General features: G+C 46.7%; 1 protein-coding gene across 1 annotated transcript; it reads left to right on the top strand.

The window, feature by feature from the left end:
- The first annotated feature begins 21,128 nt into the window (after window positions 1-21,128).
- On the top strand, window positions 21,129-22,384 carry LOC148998351 (zinc finger BED domain-containing protein 4-like). Its single transcript, XM_089131897.1, has 2 exons — window positions 21,129-22,229; window positions 22,322-22,384. Exons 1-2 carry the CDS (start codon window positions 21,129-21,131, stop codon window positions 22,382-22,384), a joined length of 1,164 nt encoding a protein of 387 aa, XP_088988023.1.
- Window positions 22,385-23,078: the final 694 nt, after the last annotated feature.

Here is a 23,078-nt window from a genome sequence, read left to right on the forward strand (position 1 = left end):
CAACAAATAAAGTTTTTCCGATGGAAGTTCAACTAAAACTAAAGCAAACAGCGCCATATAGTGGGGAAGAATGGATAACTCTAGACATAACATAATATATATATATATATATTGGACTGTAGCCCTTTCTCCTGCTACTGACCCTCACTGACACAAGATCACCTACTTGATAGGACTTCTCTCTGGCTCGTAAGTCATAGACCTTTTTCTGGCGAGTCTGAGCGGTGCGCAAGTTCTGACGCGCTACCTGATGAGCCTGCTGCAGATTAGCTTGCAGTTCTTGGACAAACTCAGGTGTACTTTTAGCTTCCCTGGTAACCTCAGCCGTCCTTAGCCAGATGTCATGTGGCTGGAAAACATCTCGCCCCAGCATCAGCTGATTTGGTGTGAAACCCGTTGCTGAATGTACAGTGCTCCTGTATGCTGCAGTGAGTAAGGGAAGATGTTCATCCCAATTCCGTTGACTTTGGTCCACATAACACCGTATCATCTGCAAGAGCGTTCTATTGAATCTTTCCACTTGCCCGTTCGAGGCCGGATGATATGGTGTGGTCCGGGTCTTGGTTACTTGTAACAGGCGACAAACCTCCATGAACAGCGAACTCTCAAAGTTCCGTCCTTGGTCAGTGTGAATCTCAAGGGGAGCCCCAAAACGTGAGATGAAATCAAACACCAATCTCTTTGCTGTTGTCTCAGCTCCTTGTTCGGGGACAGGAAATGCCTCTACCCAGCGAGTAAACTGATCAATTATAACGAGGATGTACCTGTTGCCTGACTTGGATTCTGGAAATGGTCCTAGGATATCAAGGTGGAGTCGGTCCATAGGTGCTCCAGCCTGGTAGCTCTGGAGCTTGGCCCTCCCCATGGGACTTGTTGACTTACAGGAACTACACTGTAGACACTTCTTGACAAAAAGGCGTACATCGTTCCCCATATTGTACCATTGGTAACACCTGCGGAGCCGCATAAGCGTCTTTTCCTCCCCTGAATGACCTGCTTGAGCTGGATTGTGACAGGATTGGAGAACCTCATTTTTCAGGGAAACAGGAACAAGTAAGCGCAGAGATGACATACCTCCATTTAAATCATCCCACCGGTAATAGAGGACCCCATCTCGCATCTCTACTTGAGACCAACACAGCCAGTATTTGCAAACTGCTGGGCTATGCATCATGACCTCTTCCTTAGCAGGCAAATAGCCATCAGACATCCATTTATGGAGAACTGAAAGGTCTGGGTCAGCTAACTGTTCTTCCCTGAGACTTTGCGAACTCATCGGTTGCAGCCAGTTTGAGGAAGGACCTGGGTTGTCATCACCTACTTCATCTACATCACTGGGAGTGTTAGCGCAACTATCCTCATTCTGACGGTCAAGGGAGTGTGTGCGTCTCACCGCCAAGGGAATGACATCATCGACATCTTCCTCGAATCTGGCCCATTGATGGTGGAGCTTCCGGCAGAAGCGACAGCCCTTGCATGGCAAGCTATCTAGCTCTCTTCCTGCTTGATAACAGTCACAAGGTTCTTCATTCAGAGTCATTCGAGACAGAGCATCAGCGTTGGAATGATATGTACCTGGCCTATGCTCGATGATGAAATTGTACTGACTGAGTTCTTCAAGCCACCTAGCCAGTTGGCCCTCTGGTCTCTTAAACCTGTATAGCCACGTTAGACTGCTGTGATCCGTCCTGAGTAAGAAGTTAGACCCCAGCAAATAATGGCGGAACTGTCTTGTGAACCTGACAACTGCTAGAAGTTCCTTACGTGTGACACAGTACCTCTGGTGAGCTGGTGTGAGGAGACAGCTGGCAAATGAGATAACTTTCTCTTCCCCCCCACTGCAACTGTGAGAGAACTGCTCCAATGCTCTTGTTGGACGCATCAGTGTCCAGGACAAACTGTCCAGATGTAATTGGGAACACCAAAATGGGTGCAGTTGTGAGGCTCCTTTTAAGATGTTCAAAGGCCTTTTTCTGCTCCTCTTCCCAGAAGAAGGAACTCCCTTTCTTGAGCAGCATCGTCAAGGGTGTGGTGATTTCAGCAAACTTGGCAACAAACCTCCTGTAATAGTTGCACAAACCGAGGAAAGACTGGAGTTCCTGGACACTGGTTGGGGTCTTCCCAGTTCCTAACGTCATCAATGAGGGCTGGATTGGTCTTAATTCCTTCACCACTCACAACGTGACCAAGAAACAGGACCTCATCTCTTAGCAGGTGGCATTTCGAGGGTTTCAGCTTTAGTCCATATTCCTGCAACCTCTGAAAAACCTCTGCAAGCCGCTCCATACACTGTTCCACATCTTCACCGAAAATGATTATGTCATCAAGGTAGATCAGTAAGGTGTCCCACTGCAACCCTCGTAGAACCAACTCCATGGCCCTCTGGAATGTGCTGGGTGCGTTACACAACCCAAATGGCATTCTGGTGTACTCATATAGCCCATACCTCGTCACAAAAGCAGTCTTGGATCTGTCTTTTCTATTCATTTCAATCTGCCAATATCCTGACTGAAGGTCAAGTGTTGAGAATGTCTTTGCACCACCCAGCACATCCAGGCATTCCTCTATTTTTGGTAGGGGATATGCGTCCTTTATGGTAAGATCATTAAGCTGGCGATAATCTACGCACCAGCGGACCCCCCCCATCCTTTTTTCTTACAAGGACAATAGGGGAAGCCCATTCTGAGCTTGAGGGGACAACGATACCTGAATCCAGCATTTTCTTGAGATGTGTTTCCTCCTCATTCCAAAACCCTAAAGGGGTACGTCGTACTGGTTGTCGAACAGGCTTAGACACTCCTGTGTCTATGCTGTGCTGCAAAGCAGAGAACTTCCCAAGGTCATCATCAGTTGCCGCAAAGACTGTTTGATATTCACTCAGCAGAGCTACTAACATCACTTGTTGCTGCTCAGTAAGGGTTTCACTCGCGCCAGTGAACAACTGTCTGAGGTGCTCAGGAAGGTCTAGAGCGTTTGGTGAAGACACCCTTCTTATGTGATGCTCACCAGGAGGCTCATTGGCAGGATATTGTGTCGTTGAGTTCCTGTCTTTTGCATACAATGTAGCATCACCTGGAACCATGTGCGCTATCTCTCCCTCCTCCTGAGCGTCTGGATATGCTTCGATAAGCACACCCAAACAGACTCCCCGTAATAAGGGCCTACTGGAAGCTGTGACATTGCATAGCCTGACTGGGATCCTCCGTTCCATGTTAATCATGATGCTGCCTGACGACACTCCATCAGCCAGGGTAACGGGCTCTAGAACAGCCGGGAGTTCTGGGTTTGGGTCGTCTACCACACCCCACACTAAACATTCACACTCTGGCGGCACAGTGACATCTCTCTCCAACATCACTCTCGAAATGGCATAGTCTGGGCCCTTGCCTTCGGATATATAGGCTGGCATGAGTTCAGAGCCCATAAAAACTTTACCAGAGGCATGTATGGTGAAATCAGCAGCTTTTAAGAAATCTAAACCCAAGAGCAAGGCATCGCGAATTGGTGCAATGCAAACTGTCCACTCCAACACCTTTGAGCCAATTCTGAATTCCACTGCCACTCCACCTGTTGCTGACATCTCCCTTCCAGTTTCTGCATTTCGGAGACACACATTTTTCAGTCCTGAAGGCGATTTGGCAGGTAATTTGCTGTACGTCTCTTCAGACATTATCGTAGCCTCAGCACCCGTGTCTATAACAGCATTAACTGGTATGCCATCGACAGTCAGTGAAATCATTAAACTGGGCCCTCGACTCTCAGCTCTGCTCACATGTACAATAGACGGACTCTGCTCTGCATGTTCAGAGTGACTTTGATTTGAGGGCTCCATTTTGGCAACATTATTTGTAGGGGGACTTGCAGATGGACTGGGGGACCGTGAGCAGTTTCGTTTGAAATGTCCCTCCTCCCCACACTGAAAGCATGGCCCGCTAGAAGTTCTGGTGGGGCTGGTATTTTGATGTCTGTATCTGCTTGACTTGAAAGGGGTCTGAGCTGCACGTCCTCTTTCTGACTGAACTGCCTTACTGGAATTTATTTGTTGAGTGGGTCTTACGGTAGAAGGAAGAACAACAGAAAAGGAAGGAGGCAGGCGGGCTATGGCTAATTGCAGCTTATCAACTTTATCAATGAGTGTTTGTAACTGGTGCTGTGTAACATAACCAGGCTGTGACTGCGCTCTACGTGACTGTAAGGCAGGTACCTCCTCATCAGAGTCCATGTCTTGATCAGCCCAGGATACTCGACGTGTCCTCCCCTTCAGATCAAAGTCTCGTCCGAGTGTGGCTTTGAAATTGTGTTCATAAGATGATACTAGCCGTTGTGCCTCATCCAGCGATACAGGGTCACGGTTCATAACCTCGTATGCCACTTTCTGGTTGCGCAGCCCTTTGAGAAAAGCATCAGCAGCAATTTGTTCCCTGAGCTCAGTGTCAACTCCAGGATAAGCTAAAATGACCAGCCTGTGAACCTCCTCTGCGAACTCTGAAACAGTTTCTTTAGACTGGCGCAGTTCTCCAAGTCTCCTCCGTGCTGTGGTGGGAGGTTCTTTCTGGCCAAATCGGAAAGCCAGCTGTTCTTTCAAAAGAAAGTAATCTTCACGTATGTGTTCGGGTAATGAGCACAGATATCTGACAGCAGCTCCCCATAGACATTCATGGAGCTTATCCACTCTCTCTACTGCACTCCATCTGTAAATGACAGCTCTGCGCTCAAAAGGAATAATGGAGTCCCAGTCATCCTTACCATCGTAAGTGTCAAGTTTAGCTTTAGGTCCATCTGAAGCTCTACCACGAGGGGTTGGGTGGTGATGGGTGGGCGCTGCAGCATTTAAAGGTGTGTGCGTGTTTTGACCCAAGTTGAAAGAGCCATTATAATGGCTGGGTACCTGTGCACGGCTTCTAGGTCTTACATCAGGGCCAGGTGTGGAGGAAGTTGGACTAATTGGGCTACGTACGTGTCTATCAATGACTGCGAGCTCTGCAGCAAAAAGCTGTTCCGCATCTGAAGGCCCTGTAGCATCTCCATCTGTCATAAGGGTTCTATCAGGGGCAGCTGCAAATGAGGAAGAGTCATCATGTTGGTGGGGACCACGTGTTACCTTACTGGCATGGGGCCGCTGCGTAAGGGCAGACAAACTAGCCTCTGTTGCTTCCAATCTTTGTAGCAAAGGTGAAATGGCATGTTGAAGTTGCTTATTTTGTTGTGACAGCACAGCCTGTAGCCATTGTGGGGGGTCTGGAACAGCTGATGCTCCAAGGTGGACCTCTGGCTCACTCTCATCCATGTTGTAGTACAATTTAGCTTTAAATGTTGTTTTTTTTTGTTTTTTCTCACTGATGATAAAGTTCTGTTGTTTTCAAGGCTCAGCTTTATGCAGAAGCTTATATTCCATTAATGTCTTTTCTTTTTATTGTTTTAGTATAATTTTAATACTGAATACTGAAATTATGTGGTTTGTGAACTTCAATATAGATTTGCAGGGCTGTTTATGTCGAATCTGTGAAGTTTCTGTGAAAATTGGCAGGCAGCCAACAGCAGCGCTAGATTTGGCAAACTGCCAGCTCCACGCTTCTCCGATGGGGGAAGGGAAACTCCGTGGAGCACGTGAAATGGTGGTCAACGCGACGACCAAACGTGGTCAAACAGTCTTTAATACTACTCCACAACAGCGTTTGGCATTGATTATAATGTCCATCAATTTACAAAGGATGCCCCAGCAGTTCACAACACTCACAGTTCACTGATGACGGTCAATCACGCTCAGCTTCTGACACCACTTGTTGTGCTTTCTCGTGTTAAGCTGGATACAGTGTCCGTGGAGGCGTGAAGAGAAGCACACAACAAAGAGAGTCCGTTCAGGAACTTTACTGAACTTATTCAGACACAACTTTACATCAACTGTGTTTGTATGCTCTTGCCCAGCGCCGATGGGTTATATTCGACCATCTGCACCGGAGCCTGCGAGCATACTCACGCTAAACGTAAACAAGCAGTGAATTAATCCCTACGTAATGACGCAACAACATCTGATTGGCTAATAAGAACACATTACGTATACATGTAAAATAACTGTAACAAACTATGTATTTATTTAACTAACACTATAACAATACTTTATTTACACAATCCTACCATAATTTTGTCAGATATGAGCTGCATTTTATTACAGATATGAGCTGAATTTTATTGATTATCAGCTAGTTTCAAAATCAAAGACATACATTAATAAGAGAGAGTGGCAGTAAGATCATTTCGTTTCTTTACGTGAAGATGATTGTGTGATTGTGAAGATGATTAAGCACCTGTGACTTACTTTCACTTTTATTTGCAATGTTTGCACGTTGGCTTGATGAATAGACGCTCAGCTGCTCATCTACGGTGATGCGTGTCGCAGTAGCGACGTCATATCTGAATATAACATGTCATATAGCCTATATAACACACTCTCACTCGTTTATTTTTTAGTATTTTTGGGAGGAGTAAAATATACATATGATATGTGGTTTCAACAACCAGATTGCGTTTACACCTAGTAAAGATCCGAACACAATGCGAGCCAGACTACCTGATGGTCAGGCAGATCCGATCACAACGTATTTACACCTTACATTAACATGCCTTTTTTATTTTCCGGATAACTTACAGAATCTGCATACAGATCGCATATACCAGGTGTAAATGGGGTCTCAAGAGACGAGACCGGCGAGAAACTTCACGAGACCGGCGAGATGCCTCCACAGGCGGGAAGATACGCTACGTGATTGACAGATTTGACAGTAAATGGAAATACGTGGAGAACAGATGACATGATTTCACAACTTTTCATTGGTCATTTAGATAATGTGAAGCATGCTGTATACGGAAATGAACCTGGACATTCTATCCGTCAAAAAATCTCAAAATGGGCAAAATGGACATACGCAGTTTTCATCGGACAGCGACGATATATTCAAATATAGCGATGAAGGGCCAAAGCCGGCGGTACTGCCATCCCGGTGCCTTTAGGTAACGTCTCGGTTACGGATGTAACCCTTGTTCCCTGAGTAGGGAACGGAGACGTTACGTCAGAAGTGACGGAGATTGGGGGTTTCGCATAGAAAGCCAATCCTCTTCGAGTATTTAATCACGAGCCAATGGCATGCAATGCCTTGGGGCTGCGGAAATTTGCATAGCGTACTCCGCCCTACTCCGTGAGTATAAAAGGAAGAAGTGAACGCAACCGCAGTATGTCTTCGCTGAGGAGCCAAGACTGAACTCAGGCGTCTACCCAGCGGTACAGCAGAAGTGGCAGGGAGACGTAACGTCTCCGTTCCCTACTCAGGGAACGAGGGTTACATCCGTAACCGAGACGTTCCCTTTCGTAGTCACTTCGAGTTACGTCAGAAGTGACGGAGATTGGGGGTCAATGCCATCACGCCATCTTACAGCTGTCTTCCAGTGCCCTGCGAAAGTCTAGACCCCTGAACCTGGTAGATTTATCACCAGGAGTCCTACTTTGACACAAGAATACCAAGGTACACTGGGAAACATATCCCGGGAGGGAGATGCTACCAGATGCCTACCGTAGGGAGAACTTACGAATACACATATGGCCGCATAGGGACGCATATGGAGATCACTGGAGCACCAACCGCAGGTGGTTACTAGAAGCTTCAGGGGTGGCAGATGGCTTGCCAAGGGAAGACTTACAGTGGAAATACACATGAGACAGTTACCATAGAGAACCGTGCACATGGAGGCACCTAGCCGGCATCCAGAGCAAACAGTGGTGCCCGCATCCTGGGTGCTGGAGGACTCAAGGCTTCAACGGAAGACTACTGAGGAATATCGCACTTATCCAGTCGGAAGTGGAATGGCGAGCAAGCGAAGACACCTAAGCGGGTCCAGTACAGGCGGGAGCGAGTATGTGAGAGGACACCGGTTCGACTCGCAGATTGTAGAATCTGGCGAAGGTGTTTGGTGTCGCCCAGCCTGCAGCTCTGCAGATGTCTGTTAGCGAGGCGCCATGCGCTAAAGCCCAAGAGGAGGCCACACTCCGAGTGGAATGGGCCGTCACACCAAGGGGGCACGGACGACCTTGCTGCTGGTAAGACAAAGCAATGGCGTCCACTATCCAGTGAGACAGCCGTTGCTTTGAGAGAGCCCTTCCCTTCTGGCTCCCCCCATGACAGACAAAGAGCTGGTCTGAGGTCCTGAAACACCGCGTTCTGTCGACGTAGGTGCGGAGTGCACGTACTGGACAGAGCAGTGCCAAGGTTGGGTCTGCCTCCTCCATGGGCAGCGCTTGCAGGTTCACCACCTGGTCCCGGAAGGGAGTGGTGGGAACCTTGGGCACATATCCAGGCCGGGGTCTCAAGACTGGCCCGAACTCCAGGCACGCTTCGTCAACGGAGAATGCGTGCAGGTCCCCACCCTCTTGATGGAGGCCAATGCAACCAGGAGTGCCGTCTTCATAGACAGAAACTTTAACTCTACCGATTGCAAAGGCTCAAAGGGAGGCCTCTGCAGAGCACTTAAAACTACTGAGAGGTCCCAAGAGGGTACGAGGGGAGAACAAGGCGGATTTAGCCTCCTCGCTCCCCTCAGGAACCTTATGACCAGCTCGTGCTTCCCGATGGACTTACCTGCTACTGCATCATGAGACGCGGCAATGGCGGCGACGTAAACCTTAAGGGTGGAGGGCGACAGCCTACGCTCCAACCCTTCCTGCAGAAAGGAAAGCACGACACTGATCGAACATCTCCGGGGGTCTTCTCCGCGAGAAGAGCACCAGTTGACGAAGAGGTTCCACTTCAACGCATAAAGGTGTCTCGTGGACGACGCTCTAGCGGAAGTGATGGTTGCCGCCACCGCAGGTGGCAGCGAACTCAGACCTGCCTCGTCCCGTCCAGGAGCCACACGTGTAGCCTCCAAAGTTTGGGACGAGGGTGCCACAGAGTGCCCCGTCTCTGAGTGAGTAGATCTTGTCTCAGAGGAATAGGCCAAGGAGGTGCTGTCGCGAGGAGCATGAGTTCGGACAACCACGTCTTGGTGGGCCAATAAGGGGCTACCAGCAAGACCTGCTCCTCGTCCTCCTTGATCTTGCACAACACCCGTGCAAGGAGGCTCACTGGGGGAAACGCATACTTGCGTGGGCCCCGACGCCAGCTGTGCGCCAGTGCATCTGTGCCGAGCGTGCCCTCGGACAGGGAGTAAAACTGGGCGCAGTGGGATGAGTCCCGGGAGGCAAACAGGTCTATCTGAGCCTCCCCGAACTGGTCCCAGATCAGATGGACCGTCTGGGGATGGAGTCGCCATTCGCCTGAGATAGGGCGGATCCGTGACAGCTCGTCAGCTGCCAGGTTCCGGTCTCCTGGAATGTACACAGCACGAAGGGACCTCAGGTGATTCTGACTCCATAGCAAGAGGTGGCGGGCGAGCTGCGACAACTGGCGCGAGCGTAGACCCCCCTGGTGGTTGATGTACGCTACAGCAGTGGTGTTGTCTGAACGGACAAGTACATGTTGACCCCTGAGCAGTGCTCGAAAGCGGTGCAGGGCCAGGCGTACTGCCAACAGCTCGAGGCAATTGATGTGCATGAGGCGCTGGGGTCCTGTCCGGGAACCCACGGCTGCATGCCCATTGCACATGGCACCCTAACCCATGGTAGATGCATCCATGGAGACAACGAGATGCCTGGAAGCTCGCTGGAGCGGGACACCGGCCCGCAAAAAGCTGAGGTTCGACCACGGGGAGAAGGTACGGCGGCACGCTGGAGTCACTGGAACTCGAAGCGAGCCGCGATGCCATGCCCACCTCGGGACTCGATCGCGAAGCCACAGCTGAAGTGGTCTCATATGAAGCAGTCCGTGCGGCGTTGCCGCGGCTGCGGATGCCATATGCCCCAGGAGCCTCTGAAAGAGTTTCAATGGAACCACATTCTTGCCTTCGAACTGTCGAAGACAAGTCAGCAGTGAGTGCGCGCGCTCGTTCGTGAGCTGCGCGGACATGGTGACTGAGTCTATCTCCATGCCGAGAAAAGAGATCCTCTGCACGGGGCAAAGTTTGCTCTTCTCCCGGTTGACCCGAAGGCCCAGACGGGCTAGGTGCCGGAGCACCAGGTCTCTGTGCTCACAAACCTGTTCTCGAGAGTGTCCCAGAATCAGCCAATCGTCGAGATAGTTCAGGATGCGAACCTCCTGTTCGCGAAGGGGAACAAGGGCTGCCTCGACAATCTTCGTGAAGACGCGAGGAGACAGAGCTATCCCGAATGGGAGAACCGTGTACTGATATGCCTGGCCTTCGAAGGCAAACCGAAGAAACGGTCTGTGTCGAGGCAATATGGAGACATGAAAGTACGTGTCCTTCAGGTCGATCGCTGCAAACCAATCCTGAGGCCGTATGCATTCGAAAATGCGTTTGGCTGTGAGCATTTTGAACGGTAGCCGATGAAGAGTACGGTTCAAAATGCGCAGATCCAGGATCGGTCGTAACCCACCGGTCTTCTTGGGGACAATGAAGTAGGGGCTGTAAAACCCGGACCTCACCTCGGCTGGAGGGACCGTCTCGATTGCACCCTTCGCCAGCAGGGTCGCAATCTCCGCTCTCATGACCGGGGCATTGCCACCGACCAAAGTGGAGCGAACTCCCCTGGAACGGGGAGGAGACCGTGCGAACTGAATCGCGTAGCCGAATCTGATCGTTCTGATGACCCAGCGGGACAGCCCGGGGAGCTCTAGCCAAGCTCCCAGGAAGTGAACCAGCGGGGTCATGCGAACCACAGACGTCCCCCCGGAGGGGCAGCGGGGCGGGGAGACTGGCATGCGCTCGGGTGTTACCCCGTGCGGATGCACAGTCGAGCCCCGTTCCCCGACAGAAGGGACCAGGGAAGGACCAGCGTTCCACTGAGGTTTGTTCTGTCGGGGGTCTGGCGAGAGAGGGGGAGGGGAGGTGCGTAGTCGAGGGACGACACACGCTCCCTTCCGCACCCTCAGGGACAGAGAGGAATGAGAGGGTCGCCGCGCTGGGGCGACGAGCGTACTCATTCCAGTTTGTGTGCTCAGTGATGATGTTAAGTCTTTCTTTAACCAACTCAGGGTGCTGCCCCCCAGCAGCTGATCGTCGGGGCAGAATGTGTTTAATGGCCTCCGTCTGTTTCTGGGCGGTCGAAAACTGCTGGGCAAAGTCTTCAACCGCACCGCCGAACAGGCCAAACTGGGAGAGGGGGGCGTCGAGCAGACGTGTCCGCTCAGCGTCCTTTGTGTCTGCCAGGTGGCGCTCCTGGACCACGCTAGTGGCCATCACCTGCCCAACGGAGCGAGCAGCCACTTTCGTCGCCCGGAGAGCGAGGTCAGTGGCCGCTCGCAGTTCATTAAAAGCCGCTGGGTCAGTCCCGCCCTCGTGCATGTCCCTGAGCAGTTTGGCTTGAAACACTTGCAAAGTGCTCATGGCATGCAAAGCAGCGGCTGCCTGTCCCGCCGCTCTATAGGATCGCGCCGCCATAGACGACGAGAACCTACAGGCGTTGGATGGGTGCTTAGGAGCCCCACGAGAGGAGGCGCTCTGCGGACACCAGAGGTGGGGACAAGTCACACATGGTCAAGTCCAAGCAAGTCTCAAGTCTTAACCATCAAGTCTCGAGTCAAGTCTCAAGTCGCAGTTCAGATAAATCAAGCAAGTCAAGTCAAGTCAAGGGTTCACCCTAAGCAAGTCAAGTCAAATCCTGATAAGTTTCAAGTAAAGTCAAGTCACACTACTAAAATAAATAGAGGTAAATTTTTCGATACATATTTATTTTTGCACAGAAAAGATGAACTTTTATACATATATTATGTATCTTACATTTGCTATATTAATCATATGCATATCTGTGCTACATTAATATCTGAAAATAAAATAAAATTGTGTTGTTTACACAAAACGTTCAGAGTCTAAGATGTATCGATTCTAAGATGTATAATCCAATCTGTCTAATTCAATTTAATTGAAACGGTCTAAAATGTATGAAATCTAAAATGTAATATCTTATATCTTATATAAATGTAAAATATAAAATGTATGAAATGTATGAGAATATAAAATGCAATTTTTTTTTTTAATTCAGTAGTTTTTCTTATCATAGCCAACAAATGTCTTCGGAAACTCCTTTTCCTCGATTTACTGAAACCTATATGTAAAACGCATTTGCAGCTGCACAGCCGTGTATATATCTATGCTGCATATACAGACATCCCAACCTACAAGAATTCATTTCAGGGAGGTATATCTCAATGAATGTAATGTTAGGGGGGGGGGGGGGGGTTAATATATGTTATATTAACATATTTAAAATATGTTTAAAATAAATATAAAATAAAAATAGTAATATGTTATATTAACATATTTTATATTTAATAAATATTACATATTAAATAATATTATGTATATTATATATTAAATTTACATAAATATTAACAAATGATTGTTTTAATTATGGAATTCTCCATAATTAACTCCTAAACTTCAGTAGAGAACAATTCTTTGTAAGGAAGGAGGGGTTTCTTTATTGTACATTTATTTGCATGTAGTATGTAGCATATGGTTTGCGTTGCTTTAAATTGGTCAGTACAGCGCTGACTATTGAGTGTCGCTAGGAAACACGTCCGCGCTGCGCTGACGAATCGGCTGCGCGGCTCGGATCATTGAACCGTGCAGATGACATGTCTGCGCGGCACGAGCTCTGTAAAGCCCCGCTGTCTCGTCCCACTTTTGGTTTGTTTGGCTTCCCATATCTCTGCCGTGCACACGCCGCACGCTATGTATGTTATACGCGCAGTATCTCGCTCTAGATTCCGGGAGATTTTAACTCATTTGCGGGCATCAGGGAGACGCTATCAATATGCGTGAGACTCCCGGAACTTCCGTTTGGCGCGGTTTGAATTGAGCAGCGTAAAGGCACAGATGCCGATATATTGATGCTGACGTCATAATATATATTTTAATTAACTGTATTGCTGTTTGTTTATTATATGTTCAAGTCATTGTCGAGTCTTCCACTTCAAGTCAAGTCTCAAGTAACTTGTTCTCAAGTCAAAGTCAAGTCAAGTCATTTTTGTACTTTAATCAAGCAAGTCACAAGTCCTGAAAATTGTGACTCGAGTCAGACTCGAGTCAAGTCATGTGACTCGAGTCCCCCACCTCTGGCGGACACAGTTGCATTGCAACAGAGCGCTCCACCGGAGGGATCCCAGCGTACCCACGGGCAGCCGCGCCGTCAAGGGGAGGAAAGGCGGGGGAGGCTGGAGCGCTCTCGGGAGGTCAAGGGAGCCTTCCAAGTGCGCGTCAGCTCCACATGCAGCTCGGGAAAAAATGGAATTGGTTCGACTGTGGCCTTGCGGCGGCAGCTTTCCCCAAAAACCAATTATCCATCCGTGAGAGATCGGGGCAGGGCGGAGGATTCCACTCCAACCCGATACTCACGGCGGCCCGAGATAGCATGGCCGTCATCTCGGGATCAGACACGGGCAACGCTGGTGCTCCCGAGGGAGGCAACGCGGCCGCATCCTCACTTCGCGAAGATTCAAGCCCGCCCTGTGATGCCGTGATCGACATCGCGTCATCCTCTGGAGCGCCGAACGAAACAGACGGTACCTGCGAAGAGGCAGACGCCTGAATCAAAGCAGCGCTTGCTGGCTCTGACACTGGGGCGGGGGGTGTGGCCCGAGGTTCTCTCGTCGGGTTTTTGTTCCACACCATCACCGTCAGATCACCCTGTCCGCGAGTCGAGGAGCTTCTCGAAGAAGAAGCCGAACGAGTAGCGGACGCTGGGACTCTCACTTTTGTTAGATCATTGAGTCTCGATCGCAGTGTAGAGATGGTCATATCCCCACAAAAGGAACATGAGTCATCCACGAACGCTGCTGCTGCATGCTGAATGCCCAGGCAAACAGAGCAGCGATCGTGACCATCAGAGGACGACATGAATCGACCGTATCCAGAAGAACACGGGCGAACCATCTTTAAAAAGACGTGCCACGTGCAGCTCTTTCAAATAGAGAGGAGGAAATTCACTCTTTCAGCGCTGAGGCGTCCAGGGAGAAGCGCACAGTCTGGCAGACCACTGCTCAGATCGCAGGCAATGCAGAATCTTTCTGGGTATCGCCGTCACACAAACACTGAAGAGGAGCTTGTCTCGAAGAGTCTTGTCAGAGGGCATGGCTGAATTAGAGCAGGAAGCCTCTAGGGCTTCCAGGAGCAGGCTGATGGTGTGACCAGGGCGGAGCAGGACGTGGGCGTGGCGGAGCAGACTGAGGGCGTGACCAGAGCAGTGCAGGACGTGGATATGGCAAAGCAGGTTGAGGGCGTGGCCAGGGCGGAGAAGGATGTGGACGTGGCGGAGCAGGCTGAGGGCGTGACCAGGGCGGAGCAGGCTGAGGGCATGGCCAGGGCGGAGCAGGACGTAGACATGATGGAGCAGGTTGAGGGCGTGACCAGGGCGAAGCAGGCTGAGGGCGTGACCAGGGCAGAGCAGGCTGAGAGCGTTGCCAGGACGGAGCAGGCTGAGAGCTTTGCCAAGAGGATGAAGACCCTTCAGGTGGCCACGGCAGTGAAGACCCTTCAGGTGGCCACGGCGATGAAGACCCTTCAGGCGGCCGTGGCTGGGTCATAGGGCCCCCCCAAAAAATATTTGGGGTAAATCCCCGGATTAGGGGCAGCCGGGTCCCCAACAGCCTCTGGCGGGGCTGTCTCGGCGGGACGAGACTCTGGCGGGGATGTCTCGGCGGGACGAGATTCTGGCTGGGCTGTCTCGGCGGGACGAGACACTGGCGGGGCTGTCTCGGCGGGACGAGACTCTGGCAGGGCTGTCTCGGCAGGACGAGACTCTGGCGGGACGGTCTCAGCGGGACGAGACTCTGGCTGGGCGGTCTCGGCAGGACGAGATTGTGGCTGGGCGGTCTCGGCGGTCTCGGCGGGACGAGACTCTGGCTGGGCGGTCTCGGCGGGACGAGACTCTGGCTGGGCGGTCTCAGCGGGACGAGACTCTGGCTGGGCGGTCTCGGCTGGACGGTCTCTGGCTGCACGGTCTCGGGCTGGACGGTCTCTGGCGTTGGAGTGGGGCTGGTGATGTCATCGACAGTGAAGGATGATCCGCAGGATACCAGCACCCACTCCACAAATTGGGCAAAGCTTCCTTGAGGTGGTTCCCCAGACAACTGTGCTAGAGTGGTGTTGTTCAGTCCCACACGTAGAAACGTGCAGAGGCAGTCATCTGGGAAACTGGTTTGAGGTACCAAATCCAGGAAAACCTCCAGGTGTTCCTCAAGAGAGCTGTTTCCCTGCTCAAGGCACATTAGTCTTACTGCAGGGAAATCCATGTTTGGTCGGTTCTTTTGTCACGGTTTAGTGTGAAATGAAGACAGGCTGAGGCTGACGCAAAGCTCCAATACAAAACATTTACTCAAAAACTCCAAAAGAGTACAAGGAAGACTGGCAGAAGATTACACACACTATCCATGAAACATAATCAAGAACCGACAAGCACAGACTGAAACAGAGAGATCTAATGGTGCGTTCATGTGCTATGGTAATTATGGGAAATACCAAAAGCCGACGTGGAAATGCAAATGAACACCCCCTCATGTGGTATTTACCACTGGGCAACTCGTAGAATATTTTGATGGACGAGTTGCCGAGATGAGACAACCTTTGACCATTTCAAAATGGCGGAGAGCACAGCGAGAGTCGTGAATGGTAAAAAATATATACTATTCATGATCTAGAAAATATACAGCATATTATTTATCTTTTGAGTTTTGATAAATCAATTTGATAAATTCTTGCAGTTGCAGATGACTTAAGCAATCTAAAATAGTTTTAGCTAAATAACAGGTCTGGATCTCCATCTTTTTACCACATTACGACAACAAAAGCACTTGAATGCAACACACTGGTATATACCAGTTCAAGTGGAAAATATCCAATTTTCCATAGCACGTGAACGCAGCATAAATACAGATACAAAATGAACACTAACAAGGAGACGACAGGTGACACAGATGATAGGACGATGAACAGGTGGATGATTGAGGGAGTGAGTTCAGGTGTGGAGACAAGAGGATGCTGGGAAGTGTGAAGATGACGAAGACAGAATGGTGCAGACGAAGACTGTGACAGTATCATTCAATCATACTCATACACCAGATAGCTTTTTAGAATAATACATAGGTATTGAAATATATTTATAGCTATCATCATGCATGAAATTCAAGGGAATGAGTTATTGAGTTGTAATGGTTATATTTAGATTAGTTTTATTTGGTTTTATATTTATTTATTTTCAACATAGGCTACTTACATTAAGAAAGAAAAGGAGTAGGCTACAGGATTTTGTTGGGTCATCAAGCAAAATGAAAAATAGGAAAGGCAACTATAGTGAAAACAATTAAGGCAAGCAAAATTATTTTCTGTAGTTACTGTGTAAATATACCATTGTTTATTGTTGTTACTGTGCAAGTCAAACTTGTTACACCATTGTTTCACATAGTTACACAGTAAGTACAACATCTGCTGTACGCTGTAAATTCGGTGTACTTACGCAGTACTTTCCAGGCTGTAATCTAAAGCGTTACCGAAATATGTCTAAACATTTAAACTATATTCGCAAGAAAACACAGTTTGTTTGAAACATTTTGATTTCACAACAAAAAAATATGAATATTCTTTAGTTCACAAAAGTGTTTGATTGCAGCTGGGGATTGCATCAGACGATAAACACAAACCATTTCAATCTGCAGTCAGCACAAACTCAGGATCAAACCTGTCTCCAATTTGCATGTCAGATGGGTAAACTTTCCTCCAGCAAGGATCAATTAGACATTCCGAGATGTCAGAAGACATGTATCCATGTATCCTGTCATGATAATGGTGTGTCATTTCAATCTCATATTCATGCCAATGCAATGATCTACAATATTGCAGGTTGTCACATTCTCTCTCTCTCTCTCTCTCTCTCTCTCTCGTATGAATGTGAATGTTTGGCACGATGAGGAGTGTGAGAGGTGTTTGATAGATCTTTAAATACTTTTTTAAATATATTTGTTTTCTCACCTTAGTCAGGAATTAATTGTGAAGTGGTTAGATCTTGTATTCATTTGCATTTGCATCCATTTGTGGGCGATAAACATGGCCTTAGGGAACGCCGGTTTTCTCCACTGGAAATGGATGCAAATTTTGCAGATCAAATCTGTATGGTGGAAGACATACTTATGGGTATGGGAAGTGTTGTTGGCGATGATAAAATAATTTCTGCATCTAGAATGAACAAGGCACTCTTTGTGTTTTTGTAAGAAAAAAAGTTTATTAATGTGCTTGTAGAGAGTGAAATTGAAATGTTGGACACTTTTGTGCAGGTGACACCGTTCAACTGCCACGCGTGTCATAATCTCCGTGCCCCCGATCATAAAAAAAAGAAAAAAAAATAGGCAATACCTGTCACGTAGCGGGTTAGAACATCGAAGGAAGCAGGATGCAGCAGCAGTAGTACTTTTATTAAATAAACCAAAGACTAGACATACTCAAAAACTCAGACACAGAGAACAAGTTCAACATCTCACAACATCAAGAAGTCACCAACACTGTAACAAGTAGGGGTGAAGCCGAACACGAATACGGTATTCGGAAAGGCACAAATAACGTGTTTTTACGAATACTAATTTTGAACAAATACTTTTACAAAATATTTGTATTCGGGAACAAGAAAAACGTTATATCAAAAAGCTGCGTTTTCCTCATGAGACCGCGCAGTGCATGCCCGGATGAGTGAATTTAGAGTGCGTGCTGAGTTGAGTGATCAGAAAGAGCTGACTGACACAGGCTGCTCCTCGCAGCAGAACCTCGCTCGGCTGAACGAAAAAACACAATCAGTTTTTAAAAAATATTTGTATTCGGCATCAAGAAAAACGTTATAACAAAAAGCTGCGTTTGAGACCGCGCAGTGCATGCCCGGATGAGTGAATTTAGAGTGCGTGCTGAGTTGAATGATCAGAAAGAGCTGACTGACGCAGGCTGCTCCTCACAGCAGGGGCGTGTCTAGAGCATTTTTAGTGGGGGGGCCATGCTGGGGCACTGCCTCCAAATGGGGTGGCCACCAGTGACCAAAAAAAAAAAGCTAAATTCTACAGTATAATACATAAATCCTATTGATTTGTATTATTTTTTTTAACTTGAATAAAGTTACTTGTAAACAAATGTAGTAATAAAGCACATTTTTGATTAATTTAGTTTTGGCATCCCTGTCCATTAAGTTCAATTTGAGAGCCAGTGTTTATTATTTTTAGTGTTTTTTTTTTTTTTTATAAAACTATAAGTTTATAAAATAAAAGCAATTTTAATAATGAACAATTTTAAAACCCCAGAAGCAGAAACAAGGTCAACTATTTTCTTTTAATTAGTTTTGCCATTACAATATACAGTAGTTTTATTCACAATCTCTTTCAAATAATAATAATTAATCACTGTCTGTCTGGCCTGTTGATTCCTTGCTGGCTGATTCTGTTCCAGTGACAATTTTTTCTTGCTGCCTGACATTTTCTTCAGTTGCTTCTGTCTCACACTTGTTTTGTTTGTTTTTTTTTTTTTTTTTAAAGAAACTCCCTATATCTTTACTTCTTTTCATGGCTTGGCACTGTTCTCTTCCCTGCCTTCAAAAAAGAAACACTTATGTTTGTCTGTTATTCTCAATATCAACAAAAACAATTCAAATTGTGAATGAAATGCACAGAATGCATCCATGTCATTTCTAGGGCTGTCATTTCACGTATAAATTACTAAGTTAGGACTCACAATTTAACTGACTATCTAACTGACTTACTCTCATGCATTAACAAGTAACGTACGTGTCACCAGACAATTATTATAATGTGGTCACTCACTGTCACCAAATATGCAAAATCACCATGACAGTGTTTATTAATTTGTTTGATAGTGCCCAGCGTATTATACTTTTATTGTGTTTTATTAAACTTTGACTGAACTAGGGATGGGCATTCGATTAAATTTTCTTAGTCGATCGTCGGAAGAATTAACGATCGACTATCGATTAATCATTAATATTTTTATATTCAAATGTATTATATTTCACTTTTTATAAATTAAAAATGCAATGAAAATACAAAAATAAAGCGTGTTTTTCCTCGATTAGATCTTTATTACAAGATGATCAACTTGTGGCAGTTAAACTGGGCGTTCGGTTAGGCTAAATTTGAAGATGCGCGTCGGTGCTCTAAGGCAACTGAATCTGCAGCTGCGAGTTGGCCCTCGTGAGACCCTCGTTTGTTCCAAAATAATACATAATAATAAAAATAACTTAACCAAAAACATAATAACATTTAGATCTGACAGGTTTTGTCAACATGAAACTCATAAGGCACGGAGTCGAGAAAGGGTGAGAGAGATTAGCCTACCTGACAATCAATTAGGCTAGGCTACTTTCTATGGGCTACTTTAAGCTTCATAAAAAATAACTCGCATACAACTTCTGCTCCAGTCTACTGATTTTTGTTGAGAAAGATAAGCAAGTTGATGACATGATCTGGGGTCAGACGCGACCGCAACCTGTATGGTGACCGTCAAGCCTTGTTTACACTTTCGCCTGGCACTTCAGCGCGTGAGCGCGAGTCTCTGCAGACTGCGAGTGCTTGCGGACGCGTCGAGTGTAAGCAAATGCTTCAGTCCAGCCGCTGAAAACGCCGCTCTGATGAGGGGACTGACGTTGCCGGGATGCACAGGTACCTCCGCGCTAACATGACCAGCCCGGCGAACACGTTCACTTTCCGCTCACACTACGCAACGCAGCAGCATTAGTTATAATAATATGTTGACTGTTGTTTCTCTGGCGCTGCACTTCTTTGAATCACAAACTTCCGTAGAGTCTATAAACTGATTGGCCGTAAAATGAACCAATCACAAGACATCTTATAGGGGGGGCACCTGGGGTGGCCAATCGAATTTCAGGGGGGGCCGGTGCCCCCCCTGGCCACCACGTGGACCCGCCCCTGCCTCACAGCAACAGAGGCTCGCTCGGCTGAGCGAAAAAACACAATCAGTTTTTGTTAAATATATTTTTGTTCTTTAACTGGGTTCTGGAGGCAGTTTATAACTATCGTAAAGCGGAGTTTGATCGGGATATTATTTCATCACGCACGCTCCATATTGACGTCTGCAGTCGGGTGCTCACATGTTCGCTCTGTTAGCTCGGTAATTTAGAAAATAGACTGTTGACAGAGTAACTTTAATGTTCGGTTAAAAAGGTTTAAAAAATGCTTGTGTAGTTGTGTCAAATTATATGCACTTGTGGGAGTTATATGGTATGTAAAGTTACTCTGGCTATAGGCTAACCTTAGCATTCAGCTTCCCGTCATTTATTAACGTAGCTGAAACATGGATTTGGGCAACCAAATAGAAAATAGTGTGGCTGCTGCTGAGCCATCTCTTGGTCCTCCACCATTCAAAAAAACTTGCTCAAGTTCAGTGTGGAAGCATTTTACAGTCAGTGCTGCAGATAAAACCAAAGTGATATGTAATGTGTGCAAAAGTCAAATCAGCAGAGGCAGAGATATCAAACATCTGTCAACATCTGCTATGCATGAACTTAAAGCATCCTCTCCTGGTACTGTCTGCCAACCCCCCCCCCCCCCCCCCCCCCCACAAGCACCAAATCACCATCACAGCCATGTTCTCCCCCTGCAAGTCAGTTTCAATCATCTATATTAGCTGCATTTAATGCAAAACAGTCTTATCCACCCAACCACCCCACTGCAAAGCAAATAACAAACACAGTAGGAGAAATGATTTGCCTTGACCTGATGCCCTACTCAGTAGTGGAGAATAAAGGTTTTCGTAAGCTTCTCAATGTGGTTGCACCTCGATACCAACTACCATCTCGTTGGCATTTCTCTCGCACAGTTATACCACAAATTTACCAAGATGTAAAAACAAAAGTAAAAGAAACTCTCTCAAAAATAGAAGGGAAATTTGTGCACTGCACGTCTGACATCTGGACGAGCAAATTTTCCACAAATGCGTATCTTTCTCTCACTGGCCACTGGATAGAATGCAAAAAGAGTCCACAAGCAATAGATGAACATAAACGTGTGACAGCACTTCTCAAGATGGAGGTTCTTAATGAAGATCACACAGCAGCCAACATTCTACATCACCTCAAGGCCGTTGTGAAACAATGCCAAGATGATGTTGGAGTGAAATTTTCTGTTCAGTGTTTTGTCACAGATAATGCCACTAACATGGTTAAGGCAATGGCTGATGGTAACTATGTGCACATTAGGTGTATGGCTCACAATTTACACCTAGTGGTAACAGCTGCTCTAAAGGAGTGCCAGGGAGTGACCAGTGTGATATTGATTGCTCGCAAGATCACTGGGTTTGTACACAGATCAAACAAAGCTGTAAACAAACTTCACAAAATCCAGGAAGAGCTTGGCCTTCCCAAGAACACTTTGGTGCATGATGTGTCAACCAGGTGGAATTCCTCCTTCCACATGCTCCAGCGGCTGTTGGAGCAGAGACGTCCACTGACTACCATGTGTGCAGATATGGATCTGGGAGGTGTAATGTCACACCATCAATGGGAACTAGTGCAGGCCATTGTGAAAATACTACAACCAATTGATGAGGCAACACGCACTGTGTGTGAGGAAGTGGCTTCTCTGTCTTCTGTTATCCCTTGTGTGCAGGCTCTCAAGACTGCATTAACAAACTTAAAGGTGGATGCAGATGTACAGGCTCTTCCAGAAGCACTTAAAATGGTGACCACATTGCATTCTCTGTTGACTCAGCGCTTCCAGGCTGTCTTTGATGACTCCTCAGGTCATTACTTTAAAGCCACCCTGCTGGATCCCCGATTTAAGAGCTTGCCCATGTCACTACTTAGTACATCAGAGTTTGACAAGCTCAAGGCAGATGTGGCTGCAGAGGTGGATGCAGAACTGCAAGCAGATGATGTGTCTGGGGTACCTGAAGCTGCTAGTTCATCCTCAGTTGAGAGTGAGACCAGTGGGCAAAAAAGCCTCTTTTGGGGGGCAATGCACAATCTTGCTAAACCAAAACCCAAATCTGCCTCATTTGGTGCTATGACCTCACTCAAGATAGTTGAGAGTTACTTAGCTGTCCTCAGCACTGAATCACTGACCTCAGATCCTGCAGTGACCTTCTGGTCAAAAATGATGCAGCCACAGCCAGCCCTGGCTCATGTGGCAATTAAATATCTCACCTGCCCCCCAACAAGTGTCTCCTCAGAAAGGATCTTTAGCACAGCAGGAGATATTGTGTCCCCACATCGCTCCAGACTGCTCCCCCACATGTGGAGGAGCTTGTGTTCACAAAATACAACATGGAGAAATTTAACTGAGAGTATGTTTGCAGAAGAAATCTTAGTTAAACAAGTTAAAGTTATGGTTAACATAAAACATAAAAACAAATATATACATAATATATATCTATATAATATGTAAATATATATAAACAAAAAAATTAAAAAAAAAAAAAAAAAACTTTGTGTCTCTTTTTAGGCATAATAAAAAATTTTATTAAAAAAACATAAAAAAAAAAAAAAAAAAAACCTTTATGTATGTTTTTGTGTTGTTTTGACAGTTGACAATAGCAGGGCTATATCTTTTAGTTTATAAGATTATTATAGAATACAATTTTTGTTCTGCCAGATCTCCCAGTCAGGGGTTGATAAGTTTAGTTCTTGGAATTCTGTGTATTAGAAAGAAGTTCTTTCAGAAGAAGAACAGTTATTTGAAGTATTATTTGTTTTTATTTTGTCTGTTCAGCGTCCTCGAACAAGGACGGGTGGTGGTGGGGTTCATAATGTTCACAATGGTATTTTATTAGTTGTTGGTTTAATTATGAGGTTGTCTGTTATGTTATTTTCTTTTCAATGACGTTCCTTGTTACTTGTTCATTGCTGGATTTATGGAAAAACTTCAACCAATATTGCATATCCTTAATTATGTCCATAATTACATAGTGTAATGCAAAAAAAATAAATAAATAAATAAAAAAAATACACCTATTTGAATTTTACTCGAATACAAATA

Source organism: Pimephales promelas, chromosome 1 (assembly GCF_988280905.1).
Source record: "Pimephales promelas chromosome 1, fPimPro1.hap1.1, whole genome shotgun sequence".
In the NCBI taxonomy this organism is placed as follows: domain Eukaryota; kingdom Metazoa; phylum Chordata; class Actinopteri; order Cypriniformes; family Leuciscidae; genus Pimephales; species Pimephales promelas.

What these genes read in the sequence shown, in the direction of transcription:
- LOC148998351 (XM_089131897.1), top strand. Translation starts at nt 21,129, where the DNA reads ATGGAGGTTCTTAATGAAGATCACACAGCAGCCAACATTCTACATCAC. An exon ending in AGCCAGCCCTGGCTCATGTG is followed by an intron (nt 22,230 to 22,321) that starts GCAATTAAATAT and finishes ACATCGCTCCAG; the next exon opens with ACTGCTCCCCCACATGTGGA.